This window comes from Podarcis melisellensis (assembly GCF_964234715.1).
Source record: "Podarcis melisellensis genome assembly, chromosome: 2".
In the NCBI taxonomy this organism is placed as follows: domain Eukaryota; kingdom Metazoa; phylum Chordata; class Lepidosauria; order Squamata; family Lacertidae; genus Podarcis; species Podarcis melisellensis.
In genome coordinates this window covers 42789926-42810220 of record NC_138529.1, presented here as the reverse complement: position 1 = coordinate 42810220, position 20295 = coordinate 42789926, and the positions used below count along the sequence as shown (strand labels likewise).

At 42.0% G+C, this 20295-nt stretch overlaps 1 protein-coding gene across 5 annotated transcripts in view; it reads right to left on the bottom strand.

Moving 5' to 3' along the window:
• CACNA1A (calcium voltage-gated channel subunit alpha1 A) overlaps window positions 1-20295 on the bottom strand; it is a 269886-nt gene that overhangs the window by 146374 nt on the left and 103217 nt on the right. For all 5 annotated transcript variants that reach the window (XM_081900883.1, XM_081900882.1, XM_081900884.1 and 2 more), the window contains 3 exons: window positions 5409-5500; window positions 3968-4120; window positions 2906-3093 (listed from right to left, as the gene is read on the bottom strand). In XM_081900883.1, coding sequence (XP_081757009.1) covers window positions 2906-3093; window positions 3968-4120; window positions 5409-5500 — 433 coding nt within the window. The remainder of the gene's footprint in view (window positions 1-2905; window positions 3094-3967; window positions 4121-5408; window positions 5501-20295) is intronic.

Below are 20295 nucleotides of genomic sequence, written 5' to 3'. Positions count from 1 at the left end.
AAACCTCTATCTGCTCCCAAGGTCTACCAGTGCACAACCCTAGATCACCTGGCTTCTGCATCCTCTCACATACCAGAGTAGCCTTCTGTTTCTGGGGACAGACATCTACAGTAGCTGTACAAAACCAGGATAATATTAGACAGGTTGACACCACTAGTAGCTGATTTTAAAAGGGCAAATATCAACTGGGGGAATCAGCAATGCCATTTCTTATGCAAAACCCTCTGCTGTTGCTTGGACTGCAAAACTAGACTGAAGCAAAACTGCCTCCTCCTTCTATGTTCCCACTCAGAGGCCATGAAATAAGGGGGACAAATTCTGAATTTCACTGGTGCTCCACAGGCTAGCAGCTGCCGTTTTTATTTTCCTGTGATGCCCCAGAATTACACTACATCATGATGTAGAGTCATTTCAAGTGACATTACAGGGAAAATGACAAATCTTCACTGGTGGCTACCATTAAAGTGTGAGAGGCCATCAAACTTTTTCACCTTACAGCTGAGAGTCTCTTTTTCAGATGCTCAGCTGAGCAGCATGCAAAACACCCCCTCTTACACTTTCATCCTTTGTCTAATCCCTGCGCAGAGCCCAGAACTGTTGTTAACAATCTCAGCCTTGAGCTCAGAGTCAAAGAAGGATGGGCTGGCTTTTTACAGGGTTGCTGTACCACCAGCTGGGACGCTAGAATGGGTTCTGGACACTGAAGCTAGTGGTTAGGAGTCTGTGCAGCCACCTGAACAGGGATGGAGGAGGATTTCCATATGTTCCACAATTTGGAGCCACCTTTCCAAGTATGCATCCATAGATCATGATCAGATATGCAGATTAATTTGCATGTCTACAATTCTTTCTGAGCATGGTCTGCTCCTACCCATGTATTTGCTGCTGTTTTTTCTTTTTTACAAGGTGGCCTGAGTGCTTTCAGGCTCTTTCCCTCATTTTTTTCTAGCTGTTTGGAGCTATCTAGGACAGGCAGTCCTTGCTGTGCTCATCTAAATGTTTTAGGTAAGTGACAGTACATTATGACATGCAACCATGGCTACCCCACGTTCCTATAAGGCTCCCCTTATAAACTCTCCCAAAATGGGTGCATCTCATCTCATTTCAATTCAATTCAGATTCTTTTTCTTCTTATTACAGAGTCTGCTGCTATGGGATAAAGGTTCCTGTTGCTATTCTGGAATCAGGTGTGCTTGTTGTGACTCACGGAAGTTATCAGTCTCCTGTGCTCTGAAGCCTGGCTTTGGAAGACTTAGAATTGTACCTCCAGTAAAAAATGTATGTTGCCTCTTTGGTGTAGAGTGCTTTTATGTTTTGAATTCCAAATGGTCTTATTTCCTAATGACAGGCAGACCAATCCTAAGAGGAGGCCTCCTAAATTGCTCCAGGGGAATCCCTGTGGCTTTAGGATTAATTCCTCTTCCCCATGTTGGTTCAGCTGTGACACTTGTGCCTTATCCACACAACCAGCCACCAGCTGTACTCAACGCTAAAGAGGAAAAAGTAAGGGACTGGGACTGGAATTTACTGACCTCAATTCAAGGTCTGGAATATAATTTGGGTGTGTGAGAGAGACTGTGCTGCATCTAATGCAATCGAACTATCCTCAGTAATTGCACCGTTTTGCCTGTGTGACCTCTTAAATCTCCACAACAGATACTGAGAAATCTCCACCACCACTGTCCCATGTATCATTAACTATGTTATGAAACCTAGTTTGAATGGTCAGAGGGCAGCCAGTGGGAAGATCTATTTTCTCAATTAAAATCTCCCAGTTCTGATCAGTATAATTACGGTATTTCCTAATGGGATAGAATTGTTACAGCTCAATGAGGATTCTGTGCATCTGAGACTGTGACTAAGGTGCCAGATTCAGTCTAGATCAGGGCTGGGGAACGTTTTTAAGCCCAAGGGCCATATTCCTTAATGGACAACCTTCCAAGGGCCACAGACCAGTGATGTGTGGGGCCAGAGGCAAAAATGGGTGGAACAACAAATACAAGTTTTACCATTATACAGTAGGCTACTTTCTACTCACAATGAGACCTTATCAGAATTCAAGGACATCTTACAGCTAAGCAAAAACTATCATGGAGGGTATGAGGCAGGGCCAGTGAAAGGGGTGGCCTAGGGAGAGGTCCAAGGGCCTGAAGGGCTGCATTGGGCCCCTGGACCTGAGATCCCCCAGCTCCTGGTTTAGATGGAATGCTTCACAGTTTCATTCTAGAAACTGATCTCTGAATGCTTGGCTATGGGACAGATGCAAAAACTAATTTGCTACTCCGCAGGAAAACAGTATTTACTGCAGATGAAACTGAAGCATGTTGGTGAAAAAGGGATATATGCATGTATGCAGCCAACAAATGAACAAACAAGGCAGGAATGTGGCGAACAGATCCTAATTCCCATGCCTAGGTTCATATTATACTCATCACTCCTTTATACCACAGAAAAAGCCACAATGTTATTCTACCAGCATTAGGCCAATGCCTGCCTACATTCATAACATACCCAGAGATACTATCTTTTCAAATTACAGTCGTACTTGGTTGAAGAACACCTTAGCAGCCAAATCCGGAAGTGAGTGTTTGCAAACGTTCTTTTGGAAGCCGAACATCCGGTGGGGCTTCCGATTGGTTGCAGGAAGCTCCTGCAGCCAATCAGAAGCCGCACCTTGGAAGTCAAATGTTTTGGAAGTCAAATGGACTTCTAGAACAGATTCGGTTCAGCTTCCAAGGTATGACTGTACTTAAGTCCTTGTTTTTCTGCTTTTCTTGCTACAGTACATCCTGCAGACAGAACCATAATACAGCCAGTTCTACCATTTAATATATTTCTTTGTAAGCTGCCTTGAGTCCCTCTGAGAGAAGAAGGCTGGGTATAAATAAATAACAATAATACTCACATCGTATAGGAGGTCAGTCCACCCTTCCATGGTGATACACTGGAAGACAGTCAGCACGGCAAACAGGATGTTATCGAACTGTGTGATCCCGTAGTTGGGTCCTTCCCAGTATTCTTCACACTTGGTCCCATTAGGGCAGAGGCGTGATGACGCGTCCGTTCCACATGGAGCTTCCTCCTTGATTTCATCTGCGGAGGGAGGGAAAAGAGACTCTCTGGTTATACTGCAACTGTGCCAGGCAGGTAATCAGGAGCAGGTAATAAAGCTTATCATGGAGTGTTCAGTTGCTTGAACATTTGTTCAGCACCCTATTCATTAAAAAAGAGCCCCATCAAAACACAACTCTTTTTAACAAACAAAAAAGTTATATGAAAAGGGGGAGAGATGGTGATATCACAGGGATCAGTCAATTAGCATTCTCTGTACCTGGCTTCTGTAGAAACAGATAGAGCTGTTTTGGCCTGAGGTCAATCTTGCAAGGAGGCTCACCGCCTAACATGTACATTTCTATCCAGTCTACATTTCTTCTCCAACACAAGTTGGAGGGGGGAGAAGAAACCCTGTAACAAGGAACTAATTAGGCCCACCAGGTCACAGGTTTGGCTCAAGAGGCTGTTTTGGGTGTGCCTCACCCACCTTAAATCACTTGACATCGGATATGGGAAAGGTTCAAACAGCAGCCACAAATAAATTATCAGAAGTGAGCTCTTAAGTACACTCTCAAATCCTCCTTTGGAGACATGGAAGAGGAAATGTCTGATGTCACAGGAGATCAGGTGAAATCAGGTGATTGGCAAGTGGGAGTTCCTGTCCACCTACCAAAGTAATCCTAGGAGTGTTGACCCTTTTTGGATCCATCTCTCTTGCCAAAAGTGGTTCCCCACCCCTGCCCTAAACTTGCTCAGTCAGTATATTCAGCCTGGCCCACTTAATCCTAGCAGAAAAAAAAGCTTGCCTGATACCTATTATCCAGGGTCAAAACAACCTCACTGCCTTCTATGTCTGAGCTTGGGATGATGAGGATGAGGAGCAGACACAGAGAAACAGACGCTCTTTACCTACCTGTAATAATATCCTTGCAGGCGGTGTGAAATTTCCCCATATAAAATTCTAACCCTATGATTGCAAAAATAAGGATTGCAAAAAATAGGAGGAGGCCAATTTGCAGCAGAGGTATCATGGCCTTCATGATGGACTTGAGGACGACTTGTAAACCTAGAAGAAAAAGACAGAGGGCAGAGCAGGATTACCACAAGGCAGATCCATAAGTATGCATACTGTACTTAAATTTCAACAGGAGCAGGGAGGGACCTGACCACTGCTCCCTGCTTTGTGCAAATTCCCCCTAACCTAGAATTCACTCCCTGCTTATTGCATTCATAAGTAGTGGAGACAGAAGAATGAGAGAAATCAAATTCCTCATTCTGTACAGCATGTGGCTATAATCTATGACCATTTCTTTTTCTGCTACATGATATTTTCAGAAGAGGCCATAAGCCTAGAGGAAATAGATCCTAATAAGAAAGAAGCCTGAACTGGCTGATATTAAGCAAGAGCCATTTTGGAAGGTCACAAGATCTTCCCAAGTATGGAATTTATGTGGATATTCCCAAGTCCCTTTTGATAACCATCTTGCATTGGAATAGCCTTCATTCATGCAAATTATTTCCAAATATCTCCCATGGAAACAAATGGGAAACTCCACAAGTTCTAGACATCGCTCTTAGCATTCAAGAACTTTGGAATAATATCCAGTGATGCCATACTCCTGGCTGACGCTCTAGTTGCTACATGTAGAGCCTAGAGGAGAATAAGGGGTGCTATGTATGTTTACTCAAAAGTAAGTCCTGCTGTGATCAGTGGTGTTTACTTCTGGGAAGATGTCCCTAGGATTAGAGTCTGGGTTTTACAGGGAGAGGACAGATTCTTTGATTAGGCATTGGGTTATTTATTTATTTATTTATTTATTTATTTATTTATTTTGTAAATCACCTTTCATTTGAAAATCACAGGGTGGTTCACTACATAAAAATAATATATGAGAACGTAAGGTACATAAAAAACCCAACAACCCTCCTCCCTCAAACACATTTAAAAAACCATAGAATGTTAATCAGCCTGGCTACAAAGAAACTTTTTTGCCTGGTGCCTAAGGAAATGCAATGAAGGCACCAGGCAAGCATCCCTAGGGAGAACATTCCACAAATGGGGAGCAACCACGGAAAAGGCCTGTTCTCATGTTGCCTCTTTAGGAAGAGGCACACAGAGAAGGGCCTCTGATGATGATCACAGGGTTCAAGCTGGTTCATATGGGTTGCATGGGAAGGCTGTAAGAAAAGTTGTAGGTTCCCAGGAGGTGGTGGGCATAGGTTAATACTGGAGCCACAGGAAGACGAGAACCTATGCCTGGGTCAGTCGTTATATCTTGTAGGAAGATGCTAAGGTGGGTGCTTCAAATAAGTTACAGGTGAGCTGCAGGACATGAAGAGTGCACTTAACTCACTTGGGATTCCCGACACTAGCTTTAGTGGCCGGAGCACACGAACAGCCCGCAGAGTCCGCAGGTCAAATTCGGTGCCGACTGTTGCCAAAATGCTGTAAGAGAAATAAAGAGGAAGTGTTGGTGCTGAGAACTTGGTCTATTTCAACAGTGCAGAGTAGGAAGAAAAGTAGATTTCCCCAATAACGCAGTGGAAATCCAGCCTGCTACTGTTTGGAAGGAATCTGGACTTCTCCAAAAGCATGTGGAGGTTTTCCTTCTTCTGGGAGTTAATTCTAAGGATGTCTGCACAATATACTCATTTCCTGAGGATTAATAGAAATCGTTCCTTTATTCTGAATCCACAATAACTAATAGAGGTTAGCTCCACCATTCCACTAATACACATTAATTGTATTAAAAGAGTACAAAAATATTGCAAATTTTAGGTGTGTCATTAACAATAGTTTCATGAACAGACATTAGGAAGCTTTCCTCACCAATTTACATGCCGGGAAGTTTCTCCTGTTGAATGTCTGGCTTCCATTAAAGTACAATCAATTCAGATGAGGAGTATAGCACCTAGGAAGTGGGATTAACCCTTTTCCTAATCACCATTTTATCAAGGAAAATCTTAGTCCCCAAATTTCTATCTGGCCCATGTATCATTTATATGAAAGAATAGATTGTATCCAGGGACTGATGAGTTGGAAATAGGTGTTTGTTGGCTACTCCCACAAGGGAGGGGAACCCCTTGGGACTATGCACATCCTTTTTTATTTTATCTGTATGAAATCTTAAAAATTACATCTGAAACCTAGACTGTATGCAAAGACAAAAATCACATGTGCCCACAATCAGGCAAGAAAGTATTACTGTGAACTGATCTACACATGGATAAAGTTGTCAGTGAATACCGCAGTCACAGCAGCCTTACACGTCACCCCACCCCCAACCTCCCTCTGCAGCAATCATAAGAACGGATGTTGCTGCATCCAATGTACACTAGGGGTCAGAAGCCAAAGTTGTCAGTGGCAACCCAATTTGCTGGCAGAGAAACTTATGGACTGGAGTTGAAGAATTAGCCAAAATCACCCACTCACGTCCCAAAATGGCCCTCCAGAAAAACAGGTTGCTCTCCAGGGATGTACATCTTGGCCCATGCTAACATTTCAAATCAAGTAAATAAACAAAAATGCTTAACTAAGTGACCAATAGAGGGACACGGGTGGAGCTGTGGTCTAAACCACTGAGCCTCTTGGGCTTGCCGATCAGAAGGTTGACGTCTCGAATCCCTGCGATGGGGTGAGCTCCCGCTGCTCTGCCCCAGCTCCTGCCAACCTAGCAGTTTGAAAGCATGCCAAAAAGTGCAAGTAGATAAATCGGGACCGCTCTGGCGGGAAGGTAAATGGCGTTTCTGTGTGCTGCTCTGGTTTCGGTGTTCTGTTGCACCAGAAGTGGTTTGGTCATGCTGGCCACATGACCTGGAAAAACTGTCTGCGGACAAACGGCGGCTCCCTTGGCCTGTAAAGCAAGATGAGCACCGCAACCCCAGAGTTGTCTGCAACTGGACTTAACGGTCAGGGGTCCTTTACCTTCACTTTAAAGTGACCAATTGCATTGCAGACAACTCAGATCTACTCCCCCAGTAAATCCTGTCCGTCAGTCCCCCAATAAATCCTGGCTACGGCTAAATGCATGGCTGAAGTGGGCCAACGACTGCTTAGAGGTAGGAGTTGGTCAGTGCAAAGAAGCCTTTAGCTTGTGTCCACTCAAAGATTCAGGTTACTTCCTCTCTGTGCTTTTAGGTAACAGACAACAAACAAACTAAATAGGTTCATTTAACAAGGTGGTTTCTAACGAACCAATAATTGCTTGCTTTTTTTAAATGCTTTTTTAAAAAATGATTTTATTAGCTGTTAGCTGCCTCAAAGGCAGGATATAAATATTTTTAAAAAAATATGGGGGGGATATTCTGTTGCCATGGGCATAGAAAGCAACCCAACCTTCCTGTTTAAACAACACTTTATATATCTGAAGAATGCCATCTCTCTTTTGCTGACCTTCATTTCTTTTCCAGCTAGTAATCACCATTCTCCATAACTGCCTTCAGCTAATTTAATCCACCACTCCTTCCCAACAGCTGGGAAGGATCCCAAGAATTTTGCCTGCAATTGGTTTAGTGCTATGAAATAATATGATGATGGTTGTTATCATAATCTCTTCATTTTACTGCAATACATTCAGGATCATCGTAACACGGGCAAGAGGTAAAAGCACCATACACGGCATAAATATGTGGCAAGCATCTTAGCATCCTTTCACTGGTTTTTAGTTAAGCAGCCCTCCCCCCCCAACCTTTTTTCTGCCTTTCCTAACTTAAAAGTGGTTACATTTTAGAGGATAGTAATTGCGTTGTAATGAGATCTCTGGGCTCTGGAATTAGAAGTTATTCTTGCTGTGTTCCTATCTTTTTCTTATGGTAATTAAAAAGCTGACTCAGATGGGCTCAATGAGCAACTCTGATTAGGAACCACTTATCTACTCTGGCCATGTGACTCAGCAGTGGGGGGCGGGGGGGGGGGAGAAAGCAAGGTGTATGCCACAGTCTCAGACAAATGGGAAGAAAGATAAAGAACTCACTAACTCTAAGCTGGCACAATCTGCTTTGAAAAATATATGGCACATACATTACAAGGTAGCATTTTTTCCTGCAATTTATGTGCAGTTCTCATACCCCAAGCTGAGGTGGGGGGAGATTTTGTGCCTAGAGACCCTGAACTGCAGGTAGATCATACAGGACACAGAAGCGGGAAAACACGACGCAGGACATGTACTGAGCTTCTTTCCACATTTCTGCTGCAGTCTGCAGTATGAAACTTGTGGATCCTGCAAGCCTGAATTAGCCCACTGAGCCCCTCCAAATGGCCCATAAATGGTCCATTTTAAGCAACCTCTGCCAATCATATGACATTATGATGATGCCATCTGACAATTATTTTGATCTGCCTCACCACTTTCTGTGATGTTCCCTGGATTAGACTTTAAATTTTTAAGTATTTTGCATATGTTTTACATGTTTTATGTACAACTGCCCTAAAATAAAGGGAGAATCAAATGTAAAGTACATTTGATAGTAACCCTGCTGCTTTTGCCACACCCACCACTGGAATGAGGAGCCCAGAGGGTTGGCCAGGTTTCAGTCTGGACCATGGACTGAAAGTGGTTCCCCACCCTTGATTTAACTTATGATGAAATTCATGAGCTTCACACGCCATCTGTGGCCAGCAGAACTAGGATGGGAAAGTGCCATATGTGAAATATGTAATGTTCACACATTACAGCAGAACATCCTTACCTTGCTATTATGAAGTGTAATGTTTCAACCTCCACTCTCTCTCCATCCTATGTATTGCTGTACTGAATATTTATTATTATTAATAATAAACTCTTATTTCATTAAAAAATCACATAAACATTCCAGTTAATTATCATTGTGTGATATATTACAACACTATATCATTATGTTAGACAATGATTTATTAAAATCTATAAATCATATATTTATACACTTCTCTAATTACATAATAATGGATTAATATTGAACAGAATTGCTTTGTGATTAAATAACACCAGTACAGTTCTTTCTTTTACAAATGAGCATGATTTTCAATCTTATATAACTTTCAAAACTGCTTTCCCAATATTTTTATATCAAGTTTTAAGAGTCCATTATGAAATAAATTCACAGTCACAAAGCACCTTTCTCATTATTAAAGTTTATTATAAAATACTTTGTGCATTAATATTGTATGCCAAATATATTTTCCATATTCCCCACAGATGACTTCTGCTGTTTCTTTCAACATTTAGCTATCAATATCTGTGCTGCTGCCAACATATTCCCCACCATTTTCCTTTAATTTTTTTTGGTAATGCCTCATTCAGTTTTTCTAATAATATAATTGTGGGATCCATGATTAATTTATGTCCTATGATCTTATCATTTTTCTTTGTAACAGCAACCCAAAATTTCTCTCTTTTATTTTTTACAAAGCTACCAAATGTGCCTAAATTTCATCAACACAGTGGGAAGTGTGCAACTTTTTAGCAGCTGGTATGGGGCAAGGTATCATAAATATAAGTTTTCATTAAAAAATATTTGCTACAATATCCAAATTTTACTCTGAACCATCTTGGCACATAAAAATTGGTTCAATCTTGGATGGTGTAAATTCCGTCCCCCCCCTTTGCTTTTAATACCTGACCACCTCTTGAATGTGTACCTGTTTCATTGGACACGTCTAAATATCAGACCATAGTAACAGCATTACTACCCTGAAGTTAGTCAGAGTAAATAGTTAACTTTTCTATCTTTCAGTTTGCCTTAGGCTGTTGATTTTTGCCCCTCTTTTGCATTCCCAGCTGCTGAAGCACAAAAGATGATACCTTCTTCACACAGTGCATAATAAATTTATGAAATTCACTTCCAAGTTATGTGGTGAAGATCTCAGGTTTTGTGGTTTTAAAAGGAGATTAGACAAATTCGTGAACGATGCATCAGTGATTGACAATGATGGTTGTATGGCATTTCCATGTTTAGAGACAGTAGTCCTATGAGTTTCAGTTGCTGGGGAGACTGAAGCAAAGTATCACTTGTGATCTTTCCCAAAAGCATCTGATTAGCCACAGTGGAAAGTCTTTGCTCAAAGCCAACCAGACTCTTCTTGTGTACTACTTAGGTTAGAGACATTCTGAAGTCACAATGACTCTATTGCCTACTACCCTACATTTCTCAACTCTCCTGATTGCCATTCCTTCCTCTGGCAATGTTTAGCCCCACAGAGATCCACTAAGAAAAATTTCTCCATGGCATTTGCATTGATAGAGCTCACTACGGACAAGAAGTAGTGATGGGTCGTATTCCCATCAATCTCACTGCTCCAGAACTTCGTGGGTCAGATATGTCACTGGGAGGGCAGAATTGCAGTCAGGATGGAAGCACTACAAACCCAGGCAAAATTGGATTCTGTTACCATGCACTTTTTATCAGAGCATTCACTCATTGTAAAAGCTGCAGCTCGGTGTCAGAGGGAGCTGTTAGTGTGTGCCGTGAGTGTGCCGTGTGGAGAACAAAGTCATTCTGAAATTGTTCCTCCATGAGGTTTACCATGTCTGTGTTTCAGAGCACACCACTGGAACTGGCATGCCACATGCCTAGTCTCTGAGGTGTTTAAAGAGATGCAAAACCTGTATGATTGTCCTGCTGTTGAGTTCTTGATTTTATATGCATTCTTTTGCCCTGCACGCTAATGCACAGGCCTGGATCTGGGTTTATATAACATTCTGTCTTGCTCAGACACACTCAAAGTCAGACTAAAGGGAGAGTAAGCAGAGTCAGCACTGGGTTAAACTTCAGCATGAATTGCCCAGGGATTTATATAAAAAAAGAGGAAAATGGGAGGAAAATAGACATAAAAATATCATACACCCAAGTATATGATTCACCATTCTGCAAAGGCTTGCATTATTTTCAGAGTCAATAATGTATTGTTAAAATCAATTGATAAACAAATTGCACCAAAGCCATTTAACCCAAAACAGTGTTGTGCCAAAGAGGTGCAAATCTTGTTGAAGCCAGCAGCAAGAATGTATAGGTTTGGTTTACAAGCCACCAGCTGGTACTTAGCAGTCTTGCATTTTTCTGTTTTTAATTACAGAATTATCAAGGGCACCAAAGCTATAGATGCTTTTAAAATATGATCATCAGGAGAATATTTATAGCAGGCTGGGTGTTAAACAGCCTGCCCTGAAAAAGCTTTGGGTGAAGTTATTGTCACCTTCCCTTCAGTAAGGGGAGGGGAAAGGTGGCAAAAATGGCTCCTGCAGTGTAAATTCACATGTATCCCAAGCTATCACTAATTTACATAGTGTATCATCTCCAAAAGATCACAAAACCACCATGGCTCAGTATTGGGCATAGTGAAATACCTATATCTATATCCATCCTCATTACAGGTCTATATAAAGGATATTTAGAAAACAGCAGCAGCTCAATGTCAGCACCAAAATGCAGACCCTCTTAGGACAGGCAAATGAAAATTTCAGCACCTTGAATAGTTTTCAGTTCAAGTCTGTGATCCTAGTACACTGTCAAGAAAATCGCATGGAAATCAGGAAGTCCCACTGTTACTCATGATAAACACACTATATTGCTGTAGTGTGTTAAACCACATTACTTCCTTCAAAGAATATTGAGAAGTGTAATTTACCCCTCACATAATTTCAATTCCCAGCACCCTTAACAGCGTCGAATTTAGGGCGGTGTGGGTGGTTCCCCTGCACAGGGCAACAACCAAGGGGGAACATAATAATACAGTGGTACTTTGGTTCTCAAATTTAATCCATTCCAGGAGTCCCGAAACAGTTCGAAAACCAAGGCGTGGCACTCAATCGGAACCTGCGGAAGCCGTGTTGGATGTTCGGCTTCCGAAAAACGATTGCAAACCAGAACACTCACTTCTGGGTTTGTGGCATTCGGGAGCTGATTTGTTCAGGAGCCAAACCATTTGACTACCAAGGTACCACCTATATTTATATGGATACCTACTCAAAGTACCAAAAGGAATTATTGTGAAAATAATAAATATTTGGGTGGGGCAAATTTTGTCTTCACTCAGGGCTCCATATTACCAAATTCCATCCCTGAGCTAACAATCTATGATTCCCAGAATTCTTTAGGGGAAATCGCGTGCTTTCAATGTATGCATAGCCTTAGTGCCAATTGGAAGTCCCCACCTGATGCAAACAGAAGCTTCAGGATCATGACAGAGGGAAAAGGTTAATCTTCACCACTCACCAAGGTTCCCATTCTCACATGGAGGTTTGGAGGATCAAAAAATAATCCTATGGGTCATGATCTCTATAGCACTAGAACATTTAGGACAAGCCTGAATCAGGCCCACTGCCACGCTCCAGGAATCTGCTCCTTCCTTTGGCCAATGGCAGAGGTCTCTCTATCTATGAGAGTGCATCATCTGAGTCATCAGTTTTGCCTGCCACTGCAAACTAGTTCATGTGCAAAATGAGTCAGGCAACCTAGAGTTGCCATTTTTTCTTTCCTGGCAGAGTTCCTGTGCCTTGAAAAGTTGCATGGCAAGTAAAATGCAGGTGGTGAATCCCCCAGCCCATGCATATGAAGCAATGGGAAAAGATGCACTTCTTCAATTTGCTCTGCAATTTTTCAAGGCATAGGAGACCTGGGGAGGGGGGAACACTGGCAATCCTACCACCCATCTTGTACTTTAAATTGCCTCATTCCCAGGCCACCACTTTATAGGAGTTTGACATGATTCCTAAATCCCAAACTTTGCTGGTTGGAGCATGGAGTAAATAGCAGAAATTTAGTCTGGTAGAGCAGTTTATACACATCCTTCCCACTAAGGGGCATAATTGGGTTGCAAGTATCACCCAGAAAAGTTAGCAGCTGCACTGCAGCTGATGAAGCCATATGTAACTAAATGCATTACAGTACAGAAATTTCTGGTATGGGAAAGAAACCCAACAGTATACAACAGGGGAGCAAAATAGAATTTTTAATCATTATAATAATAGTAATTAAGAAACAGGAGGAAATTAACCCAAGTTTCAAAGCATTTTTACGCTATTAAAAATCCTTATATCCCATCCTTCCCTTCCTACATGGAAGTGTCATAATAGCTTATAGCACTAAATTCCACCCCAAACCCCAATGAAATTAATGAGGCTGATATCATTTGTGTTCTGCATGCATTTCATATACAGAATCCTTCTCTGATATACTCCCCCTTTTACAGATAGGAGACTGAGGCTCCAGAGAGATACTGACCTGTTCTGGCTGCCCAAGCAGTTCTGAGAAAAGCCGAGATCTGGAACCTAGAGATTCTAGATCTGAGACTGAGGCTTTTAATTCATGGAAACTGCCACCCTGGTCCCTTTCCTCTCCTTTACAATATTCTGTTTTAAATGCCCAAAGCTGAACGGCTCTTTCCCATTCCACCATGTGGTGCAGAGATTACAGTTCAGCTGCCGGGTAATATGGAGATGTTCAAAACTCTCCTTGTCTGAAATTCAGTTTTGTATTGTGCACCCCCAGCGGGTGGTTACCGGGAGACAGAAAGGTAACTCCAGCTGTGCCTGAAAACAACAGCAATAATAGGACAACAAAGTAATATGCATTTAACAAGCTATGAGCACTGGGTTATAAAAAGGTAAAGGGACCCCTGACCATTAGGTCCAGTCGTGACCGACTGTGGGGTTGTGGTGCTCAACTCACTTTACTGGCCGAGGGAGCCGGCGCACAGCTTCTGGGTCATGTGGCCAGCATGACTAAGCCGCTTCTGGCAAACCAGAGCAGCGCACAGAAACACCATTTACCTTCCTGCTGGAGCGGTACCTATTTATCTACTTGCACTTTGACATGCTTTCGAACTGCTAGGTTGGCAGGAGCTGGAACCGAGCAACGGGAGCTCACCCTGTCGTGGGGATTTGAACCGCCGACCTTCTGATCGGCAAGTCCTAGGCTCTGTGGTTTAACTCACAGCGCCACCCACGTCCCAAGCTGCTTTGTTAGGTGAGTCTTAAAAGGTGTGGGGTGGAAATAGCAGCAGCAGCAGCATCCACATGAATGAATCCAAGAGGGCACAGGAGGGAGGAGAGTCTCTATCCATGCTAGAAACACTTCCCTCTTGCAAAAACAACAACAGAAACAAAACCTGGTGATCGGACAGAACAACCCCATTCTTCTCCCCAAACTCTAAGAAAACACGCGAGGGGCAAGGACTGTGCTAGGGAAATATCCCCTAGCAGCAAAGGTCAGTGTGGAAGTGCTTGTCAAACAGGGGAAACTGTGTTGGCAGGGAAGGTGATGAGCAGCATGCTTTCCACTGGGCCAACCCAAGGAGTTGTCTGGCAAGACACTCTTGAGCTCTCAGGCTGCAGTGCGGGCCACATGAAACACTTCCCATGTACCTGCTTGTGCTGTGGCTCACTGCAACTACTGGGTTTCCACTACAGTGGTACCTCGGATTAAGTACTTAATTCGTTCCGGAGGTCCGTTCTTAACCTGAAACTGTTCTTAACCTGAAGCACCACTTGAGCTAATGGGGCCTCCTGCTGCCGCCGCGCTGCCGGAGCCCGATTTCTGTTCTCTATCCTGAAGCAAAGTTTTTAACCTGAAGCGCTATTTCTGGGTTAGCGGAGTCTGTAACCTGAAGCGTATGTAACCCGAGGTACCACTGTACTGCAATCCACTCTAATCCACACTGCACGAGTGGTTACCGAAGTCTGCAAAATCTAGGAACTGAAGCTGCAGATTGGTGCAAAGCAGGAGTTCAGCTGGAGCACAGGAAAGGAAAAGTCATTTCGCTGAGGATCTTTTGACTCATCAGCTATGCTGCAATACTAAAAGCTGAGCTCTGGATTCCCAGAAATACGCAGCATAAAGCCTTAAACTGTCTTGGATAGGGGTCCAGTAATCAAGGAATGTGCAGGAACTGGGCAGCTGAAGTTGAATACATTATGGAACCATGCTGGATATCATGTGTTTTGAATATCAGAAATATAAGAGATAAATGAACAATATACCTTAGGGCCCATTTGCCTTACTTGGAAACTGGCACCACAGGTTAGTGCCGTTTTAAGATATCTGTGACGCACACCTGATCTGCTACCTACAACTGCACTGTTTTGTGCATGTGCCCTGCATTTGCTTAGGGTCATTCACAGTGAAACTCTAAGAGGAAGCAATGTGGGCATGATGTGGTCCAGAATTACATTGCTGTGGGCTGATCATGCCATTACTCTAATTACAGGAAGGATATTTGCATGGCAATTGTGTGAATCAAATATATCCTCCCCCACCCCCGGTTCAAAACAAAAGATTTGTGCTGGGAGGGGCCTTTTTCTTTTTCCATTTTGGAGCAGAAGCTGTACAAATGCCCAAATTCATCCCCAATAGTCATTTTGATCAACAATTACAAAATACAGAAGAAGCAAGCATGATTGCTTATTGTGCAACAGCAGTTTAGCCCCCCTGCTTAATTTCCACAGTTGCCCAAATGTAACAAAAATACTCTCTACGATCTGGAAAAAATACACAGAAGATAAATATGCACACAACCAAACAATTTGTAGTCATATATCGATTTAGAAATACTGCATAGGGTTGTAGCCAACTAAGCTTTACTCAGAGTAGACCCATTGGAATTAATGGACCTAACACTGAATACAACCCATAGAGAGAGGAGGAATAGGAGCACTTGGCAGGATGGCAGCATCTGGAACCAGCTCACAAGCTTTGTGCATAGAAAGTGTGCGTGGAAAGTCCATATACACAGTTTGGGACCAGTGTGGGCAGCAAATGATTCCAATGGGAACCAGTGGGAACTCATAGGCATCCTAATAAGATGGGGAACAGACTTCATTGCAGTGGAGTCAGAGAGCATCACTAGCAGTGTGTATGTTGGTTGGTCAAAGAACCTTCATGACTTACTACTGTTTCTGGGTAGCTGCTGGCACATCTCAAAAAAGTTCATATATACACAACTATAGAGGTCCTAAAGGATTCCTAGGGTCAGCTAGTAAGCTTCACATCTTACTGGGTATTTGAGAAAAAATGGTCCTAGTCTGACACCTTTACCACTACACTAGACTCGTTACCTAGGTCTACCATACCTGTTCTTCATGATTGGAAGAAAACCCAAAGAGTCCTGGTCTCTAGCACCCATACCTCTCTTGCCTTGTGCTGTAGTACTGGATAGAGGAAAGAATCTGTGCTCCAGAGATTCCCTGTAATTCCAGAGGAGGGAATTACAGCTGTCACACCTCTCACAGGTTGCACTAGTTAGTTTAGAGAACTGATCTGTGAGGTGAAAGTCTAGTGACTCACAGTAACCAATGGCTGAATGCCAGAAGAATGTATCTCCTTCTCCACTTCTATTGCCAGAACAACATACCCTGTGACCCTGACCAGACAGATGCATGAGTACTATCCTAACGTAATCCAGCCCGGAATGGATGTTTTAAATAATCAGCACATCTGAGACTAATCGTTAAAGCAGAACACATCCATCCACCAGATTTCACAGTTCTCAAGATATTGTGACCCAGTTCTAGGCCATCTGGACATAAGAAAATAGGCATTTAAAGAAAATATATATTGAAATGTTTTATTTAGAAATCACAAATTAATACATAAATGGAATAGAATGATGGGTAAAAAACTCGTGAAAGTGATATGAACCAGCTATGGAGAAATTTCCCCATTCATACTTGGCACACTTTGCCTCACATACTTCCAGAATCAACCCTCCATTTTTAGCCCTTTTTTTGTACACTGCGGTTATAATTATATAGGTGAGTCTGACATATGACTTCCAAGTAACTTATCTTGCCAATTGTATTAATTACTCTACTCAGTTTCCCATAAACATACCACTGCAATAAATAGGGCTTGCAGTCATATGTTCTCATATCCACACTTGGGTTATTGGTTGGGTCCTGTAAATACCTAAGGGACTTTCCTATGAATACATACCTATTTGGCCCCAATCCCTTTATCCTGAGAGAGACACTCACTCTATTATTACTTGTCCATTAGGTGAAGTGTGAGAAGAGCTTCTGCCTGCAGATGAGCCTGCTTCTGTCACACCAGAGGGGCTCTTTCCATTTACTGGATCACCATAGCAACTGGACATTTCCCATTCACATTCTTCACAGTTACCTTCTTATGCTCATTCATGTTGGTTGCCATGGCAACGGGAGTCATCTCATTGATATAATCTACCATCTATGTTTGTATATGTTTTGCAGTGAGCACGACTGTTGACACACTCTGAGGGCAAATCGTGGTTTGGCTGTTGGCTCAAAGCTTTCAACTCCTGAACTCCCTCCACCACTCTTGCACACTCCAACTCCCTCCTCCACTTCTTGTTTTGAGCAAACCATATTTTGCTGTTACCTCCAAATTCGGCAAGCAGTGGTTTGCACAAACTGTAGTTTGCTTCCAAACCAGAATTGAAAATCAGTTTGAACAATGGGTTTCCTTACACAGGAAATGAATGGTGGAATCAGAGCATGAGAAGGCAGTATGTGAGCTAAAGGCTCAAATATGATGACCACATCTGAACTGGTCTATTCATGACTGACCCAAGTACCGAAGGCACACTAGCAAAAGAAAGCACATTCTTAAATTATTGATTTCCAATGGCTGCACATGCAAAATGTGTATATCCTCAGATGAACCCCACTGCGTTTTGCATTATGCAGGTCAACCCCTTCTCTGTGTGCCTATGTGGGATGAAGTGAGGACATCTGCAGAAAGGAGCTTGATCTTTAATTTGATTGCCCCAAGACTACGGAATAGCATTCCTGATAAGGTTCAGGGTTTTCCCCTCTCTCTTCATCTTCAAAAGGGGGAGTAAAGTTCACATGTTTCAATCAGCTTTCTGCCACTGAGTCTTAATATCATGTTGCTGGTATGAATTTTATACAGTTTTGCTGAGGGTATGCGTGCTGTATTTATTTATATTTTTTGTTTTGTGATTTTACTGTTGTCATCTTTATTGTAAGCTGACTCAAGCTTTGGAGAGGCAGATATAAATGTTTTTAACAAATAAGAGGTAGTGTCACCTTTGTAGTCATATTCTACATCTCCCTCACCAGACTCTACGGATGTATGAAAATCCATATTTGTCTTCATGAATGAATATGTGAATGCAGGGCTCTTTTCTTCACCTCCTTCTTAAAAAATAATAATAATAAAGTGCATTTTACCCACTTATTCTATCCATCCATCCATATTTGGCAAATGGTGAATTGCTGTGTTCAAATAGGATCTATGGAATCTATTATGATTCCATTCTCCATTTGATGATGGCACTAACTATCCAAACCACTGTCGCTGGATACTGTAATGAAGCTACAAGCAGCTATGACAAGTTGCCTCCATGATCCAGCTCTGAGGATGACAAGTGGAGCAGACAGTGTAAGCTACAAAGACTTTTGCTTGAATAGGAAATGAGAATGCATTTTAAAGTATTTCACATAGCAAGAACTGTCCTCCAACAGCTCCATTAAAATTGTGTCCTTCTCCCTGAACGTCCTTCATTCGCAAAATGAGGCCAATTGTTACATTATCTACCCTATGCTATGGACGATATGTTATCCCTACACAACAACACTGCTACCAATCCTAAAAAATGATTAATCACTCAAAATTCAGCATGTTATGAATCCAGAGTAATCCTCTCTAACTTTCTTGAGGCAGTGAGAAAGGGGCAGTCTCCTAAATGCGCTTCATATTAACACATGTCTTCCCCTTACACAGGGCTAGAATAATCCCAGGAAACCTGTCCTTTAGAATTTAAAATATTTATTCAGTCCCATGCAGGAGCATCACCTAAAACATTGGTGTAGATTGTTAAAAGAAAGAGCTTATTGTGTTTAGGAATTTGTAATATTTTATTCCACTCCTCTGTATCCTCTGAATAGCCTGAACAGGAGGAGAGCAAATGTCTAAGGCAATGACCTTCAGGCCCACCATTAATTTCCACTTTTTTTTACCTTCACTATTTTTCTCTGTCTGCATCCCTTCTTTTTTCTTATTCTATTCCACACAAGCAACAGTGGCAGCAGTACTAGCAACTCACCTTCAGTCAGGGTGTGATCTAGCTGTGAGTCATGACTCACATGTCCATAGTGGGCCATTTTTATAGGGGCATAAGGAATAGTGAACAGTTGTCCAAGAGGACAGTGGGATAGCTCAGATGTTAAGAGCATGCGACTCTTAATCTCAGGGCTGTGGGTTTGAGCCCCATGTTGGGCAAAAAAGATTCCTGCAGTGCAGATGTTTGAACTAGATGACCCTTGTGGTCCTAACTCTATGATTGTAAGACTCTTTTTTTCCTGATGAGGTTACTATTAGGGAACAACATCAATACCTACCAACTATGTTAACAGCAGCAAGGAAGGCTAGCTTAGCATGAAGGGGGCATGTAAAGATTAGAGTTGTGGGAAACTACTTACAACGGTGGTGGTGACATTAAGGAAGTGGGAAGATCATCCACCCCTCAGAATTTAACTTAGCACCATTCCTTTCCTTTTAAATCTGACACTAAAATAGCTCTGGAAAATCCTCCTCAGTTCAGCTGAGTCTAGAAGGAGCTATATGAAACTGTGGGGATGCACAGCATAGTTGGAAAGGGAACTGAATCCTGGGATAACAGCATTTGTGGCACTTAGAGAGAGTCCCAATAGTTGGATAGAGGATGAGGAGAAGTTGACAGGTTGCTCTGCAGGCATTCCCACCCTCTCCAGTTCATATATGTCAAACTTTAGGTGCACTGTCCCCAAAAACAGACCTCACTAGTTTGAACCATATGAAAATTTGCAATAGAATCAACTTCTACTAATTGTCTCTGCTAGAAATGGTGAAGGAATCTTCTGCCCAGAGAGTGGCACAGATGTTTAGTGCTAACCATGAACAACAGTAGAACAATCTGGAACAGAATTAGTATTAGGAACGTTTCTTGAAAACTTAATATATTAAATATATTCAAAAATATAGCATATAGTATAAAAAAGAATAGAAGAACTCAAACATATTATTTCAAACCATAAGTGATTTTGGAGACACTTCCTATCACATACCTAAATCTCTACCTTCAAAATTTCCTTCTGCATATTTTCACCATGAACATAAATTAATTTATATCAATCTTAATATTTCTATATTTTCCTTGACTGATCACTATACATTCTCTTTGGGTATGCATTCATTTCTGCATAACTACACAAACTTATATACACACATGTTCATACACACATACAACTCTCCTGCTTAAGCAAAGACTGTATATATATGTGTATATAT